Here is a 4,984-nt window from a genome sequence, read left to right as displayed (position 1 = left end):
TTTTTTTTTTTTTTTTTTTGGCTGTCCTGGAACTCATTCTGTAGACCAGGCTGGCCTCGAACTCGGATATCCGCCGGCCTCTGCCTATGGAGTACTAGGATTAAAAGCGTGCACCACCGTTTAGCCTGCGAAGCCTGTTTTTATAAAAGAAAAAATTGAAGCCAGGCATAGTTTTAAGTATTTTTGAAATCTCAGCCTTCGTGAGGATCCAAAGCTTCACGCCAGCCTGGGCCACTTAGTGAGACCCAGTCTCAAAACAAGACAAAAAATACGGCGGCAGAACACTTAGCATAAGGCCCTGGATTCCATCCCAGCACCAAGAATAAGCAAGAGAAAGTAAATAAACAGTAGTACAAGAAACCAATGGTTGCGAACATAGTATATCCCAGGAAACGACGAAAATAGGCAATTCGTTTAAAGGAGAAAAGTGTTAAAATAGTAGTGCAGGTGGTAGGTAAAATTGTGACGCCGAAATAGCAGAACTCCTGGGCTGCTGTGACAACCCTGGGATGGGGTGAGAAAGGCAGCTTCTACGGAGTGCAAACCCGGATGAATGAATGCAAACTGACAAGATACTCAGATATTTCTTGGGAGCATCAGCGGGGACCCGGGCCGAGTGAAGGGAAAAGGCTGATGTGAACAAAAACCTGACGACATACATCATCGCTTCTCCCCTATAATCTGAGAAAACATGGGGTACCCAGAGGCAGGTGGGGCCCACCAGGTCATTAAGCATTTGAGGGTCTGGCGTTCCCCTCCCTGCAGCCACTAATGATCTCCCAATCCAAATCCAAGCACCCCCACCCCATTCCCATGGCGGGAGGGGGGGGGGAGATTCCCTTTAGCAAAACGGGGAAGGGGGGGCAAGAATCGGGAAGGCCTCCCCCAACCTTCCAAGCAGAGGAAGTGCGTCATTTCGTCCGTCTTGCAGAGCATTTTGGGAATTGTAGTGAAATTGGGGGGAGCGCGGGGAAGCTGACTGTGTAACCCTTTGATGACCAAAGCGCGTGCACAGCTGGAGCAGACTTGGAAGGCGCTCAGTGCTCCTCCTTTAACAGATAAGGCCCTGGCTCTGAAGCCTTCAGCCCTTTCTCTTCTCATACTGTTGCCAGTGGGCCTCCCTCTAGGCTAAGTACTCCGGGGGACGACAAAGTGTCAAGTAGACACCCCTCTCCAAGACACTTGCCTGTTTCCCGTTCCCTTAAACTTAAAACCATCCAATCAGAACCTCTCCGCCCCATCTCAAACTGCTGCTGCCTTCCTAACCCGTCATTGGCCCTTCTGAAGGGGCGGGATTCTCAGAGAGGGCAAGACTTTTCTCTAAAACTGCTCAGCAAGTCAGAGCAGAAAATGTTTGCCGGGTTCTGGGTATGGAGTCTCATGACTGTAATCCCAACACTAGGGAAGCTGAAGCAGAAGGATTGCAGCAAGTCTGAAACCAGCCTAGGCTACAAAGGCTAGCCTTTAGGCCAGCCTAAAGTAAAGAATAAGTCCAAATCTCAAAAAAGAAGGGGGAAAAAATTGCATGCCTAGAACTTGTCCGCTCCAAGCATTTCTGAATCCATGATCCGTCCCGTAAACCCTGTGTGCGAACCCCGGCTTCATGGCGAAGCACATTAAAGATTAAGCATGCAGAAGGCTGCGCGCGCCCACTCTTCCCGCCACTGCTTTCTGCCCAGTCCCCTTTAAGAAGCAGCCCCTACGGGACTACATTTCCCAGAAGGCTTTGCCCGCGCGTTATGTAACTTTCCCTGCGAAGCGGCCTCTGGGGCAGAAGAAGGAGGTGGAGGCGGCGGCGGCGGTGGCCGTTGCAGCGGCGTCGGTAGCAGCGCGAGAGGCGGGAGCCCGGGGCGGCGGCACCCGAGGCCCATCGAAGAGCTGGAGCTGTGCATCTCGGCTCACGGCGCGGACCGGACGGGGGCGCCGACGTGCGTGCTCGTGGCTTGCCTTTTCCACGGGAGGCGGGAGTGAGGAGGAAAAAAAAAAAAAGGCTGAGGGCCCAGGGGGCGGGGAAGGGGGGCCGGGCCTGAATCCGGCGGGGAGGCCGAGCCGGAGGCCAGACTGAGTGTCTCGCGCGCCCGTCCCCGGGCTCGGCGGAGCGAACGTGGGCGGAGGGTGCACAGCGGGGGCACCTGGCGGCGTTCCGGGGGGCGCCATGGCGTCCGTGCAAGCGTCCCGCCGCCAGTGGTGCTACCTGTGCGACCTGCCCAAGATGCCGTGGGCCATGGTGTGGGACTTCAGCGAGGCCGTGTGCCGTGGATGCGTGAATTTCGAGGGCGCGGACCGCATCGAGCTGCTCATCGACGCCGCCCGCCAGCTCAAGCGCAGCCACGTGCTCCCTGAGGGCCGCTCGCCGGGACCCCCTGCTCTCAAGCATCCGACCTCCAAGGACCTGGCCACCGCGGGCTCCCAGGGCTCCCAGTTGCCACCCCCGCAGGCCCAGGCGCAGCCATCGGGTACCGGAGGTAGCGTCTCAGGCCCGGACCGCTATGACAGGGCTACTTCATCCAGCCGCCTGGCGCTGCCTTCGCCGGCTTTGGAGTACACCCTGGGGTCTCGCCTGGCCAACGGGCTGGGCCGCGAGGAGGCCGTGGCGGAAGGGGCACGCAGGGCTTTGCTTGGCTCCATCCCCAGCTTGATGCCCCCCGGGCTGCTGGCAGCTGCTGTGTCTGGCCTCGGAGGCCGAGCCCTGACGCTGGCACCTGGCTTAAGCCCCGCTCGTCCACTTTTCGGCTCCGATTTCGAGAAGGAGAAGCAGCAGAGGAATGCGGACTGTTTGGCAGAACTGAACGAGGCCATGCGGGGCCGGGCGGAGGAGTGGCATGGGCGTCCCAAGGCTGTGCGAGAACAGCTATTGGCGCTGTCCGCCTGTGCCCCTTTCAATGTCCGCTTCAAGAAGGACCACGGACTGGTGGGAAGGGTGTTCGCCTTTGATGCCACTGCCCGACCTCCTGGCTACGAGTTCGAGCTGAAGCTCTTCACTGAATACCCCTGTGGTTCTGGCAATGTGTACGCAGGGGTCCTTGCGGTGGCTCGCCAGATGTTTCATGATGCTCTTCGAGAGCCGGGCAAGGCCTTGGCCTCATCGGGCTTCAAGTACCTCGAATATGAACGCCGCCACGGCTCAGGGGAATGGCGCCAGTTGGGAGAGCTGCTTACCGATGGGGTCCGCAGCTTCCGAGAGCCTGCTCCTGCGGAGGCCCTGCCCCAGCAGTACCCAGAACCGGCCCCAGCTGCTCTGTGTGGCCCACCACCTCGAGCCCCATCCCGGAACCTGGCACCCACGCCTCGCCGGCGCAAGGCATCCCCTGAGCCCGAGGGCGAATCAGCTGGGAAGATGACTACAGAGGAACAGCAGCAGCGGCACTGGGTGGCACCAGGTGGCCCATACTCTACAGACACACCTGGTGTACCCTCACCCATTGCTGCCCTCAAGAATGTAGCCGAGGCCCTGGGCCACTCACCGAAGGACGCTGGTGGGGGTGGAGGCCCTGTGCGTACAGGTGGCGCTAGCCCTGCAGCTTCCTCCACGACCCAACCACCAACCCAGCATCGCCTTGTGGCGCGCAACGGAGAGGCAGAAGTTAGCCCCACTGCCGGGGCTGAAGCTGTCAGCGGGGGTGGTAGCGGCACAGGGGCGACCCCTGGAGCCCCCTTGTGCTGTACCCTGTGCAGAGAGAGGCTGGAAGACACCCACTTCGTGCAGTGTCCCTCAGTACCCGGACACAAGTTCTGCTTTCCTTGCTCCCGAGAGTTCATCAAGGCGCAGGGCCCAGCCGGAGAGGTGTACTGCCCCAGCGGAGACAAGTGCCCGCTGGTGGGCTCCTCTGTCCCCTGGGCCTTCATGCAGGGCGAGATCGCTACCATCCTTGCTGGAGACATCAAGGTCAAGAAAGAAAGGGACCCCTAGGCCATCAGTGCCATCAGGCTACTTTCCCCTCCCCCTTGCCCACCCACCGCAGTTGCGGATAAATTATTCCCTACCCCACTCAACCTGGTACCACCCTAACCTGTGTATATACTCTCTTTCCCTGCCCAGATGGATCCCCTGGGGTAGATACATTGTGGGTGGGGGTAGAGCTTGTGGCTCCTGTCAGAGCGGGTGTTTGGAGTTCCTGGGCCCCTCCGATTACCTTCTCCTTTCTTGGCTTGGCTTTTATGCTGTTGGTAGTTGGGGGAGAGGTCCTTGAGAAGGGACCTCCTGGGTACTTGCTCTTTATAAATGAAGCAAAAGCATTTTATCGCCCCCTCTCACCCTTTTCCTCCTTCAATAAACCGAAAGATGGGTTGGGTTTTTTTTTTTTTTTAATTCCCCCTACTTGGTCCCTTTAGTTGTGTGAGATGCTGCGCCCCCTTCGGGACTGGACGTGTCCTGCGAGAGAGCGGACTTCTGCGATGTGACCACTAGGTGGCGCCCTTTGTCCAGCGGGCGGCTGTTTGTAGTGTACATTTGCTGTGCTCTCTCATTAAAAGGTGTAGTCGAGGCCGGTTTTGCAAACGATGGAACTGAGGTTTTGACAGGGTTTGGTTCTTGCATGGGGACCACAGACAAGCCCGGGAATAGGAATGGTATGCGCTGTAGGTGGCCGATACTCTGAATGTGGAAAGGAAGCGGGAGGCTTCCTAGAGCAATTTATCCGAAGGTACATTTCTAGGGGAACTGCCCACGGAGAAAGTAAGCTTTACCTTCCCGGGCAAATAAGATACATAGAAGCAGGGTGATGGCTTCTTACTTCAGATGGTATCCTGAGAATGAGAAACTTAAACTGGGCTCACATCCTTCATCTGGGGACATGGCTGCCACCTTAGAACACCCAGGAGCTAAGTAAAAGGCTCTCACCCGCCGCGGCTGCTTCTGATGTGTGCGCGGCCTTGTCCCGCACCTGTCCTGGGTGACTGATCATTAACCAGGATTTCCTGCTCCCTGACGTCAGGGGGCGGGGTCTGGGGCCTAAGTAGGTTGTGGCAAAACAGGGGTTAAAAA

The 4,984-nt window shown here is 57.8% G+C and overlaps 1 protein-coding gene across 1 annotated transcript; it reads left to right on the top strand.

Moving 5' to 3' along the window:
- Nucleotides 1-855: 855 nt before the first annotated feature.
- On the top strand, nucleotides 856-4,295 carry Irf2bp1 (interferon regulatory factor 2 binding protein 1). The gene has a single exon (XM_050126369.1). It carries the CDS (start codon nucleotides 2,156-2,158, stop codon nucleotides 3,908-3,910), a length of 1,755 nt encoding a protein of 584 aa, XP_049982326.1. The 5' UTR covers nucleotides 856-2,155; the 3' UTR covers nucleotides 3,911-4,295.
- Nucleotides 4,296-4,984: the final 689 nt, after the last annotated feature.

This window comes from Alexandromys fortis, unplaced genomic scaffold (genome assembly GCF_014885135.2).
Source record: "Alexandromys fortis isolate MF-2015 unplaced genomic scaffold, M_Fortis_MF-2015_v1.1 scaffold_240, whole genome shotgun sequence".
Taxonomy (NCBI): Eukaryota; Metazoa; Chordata; class Mammalia; order Rodentia; family Cricetidae; genus Alexandromys; species Alexandromys fortis.
Note: the sequence above shows the minus strand (reverse complement) of the source record. Positions and strands in the feature narration are given on the sequence as shown.

What these genes read in the sequence shown, in the direction of transcription:
- Irf2bp1 (XM_050126369.1), top strand. Translation starts at nt 2,156, where the DNA reads ATGGCGTCCGTGCAAGCGTCCCGCCGCCAGTGGTGCTACCTGTGCGAC.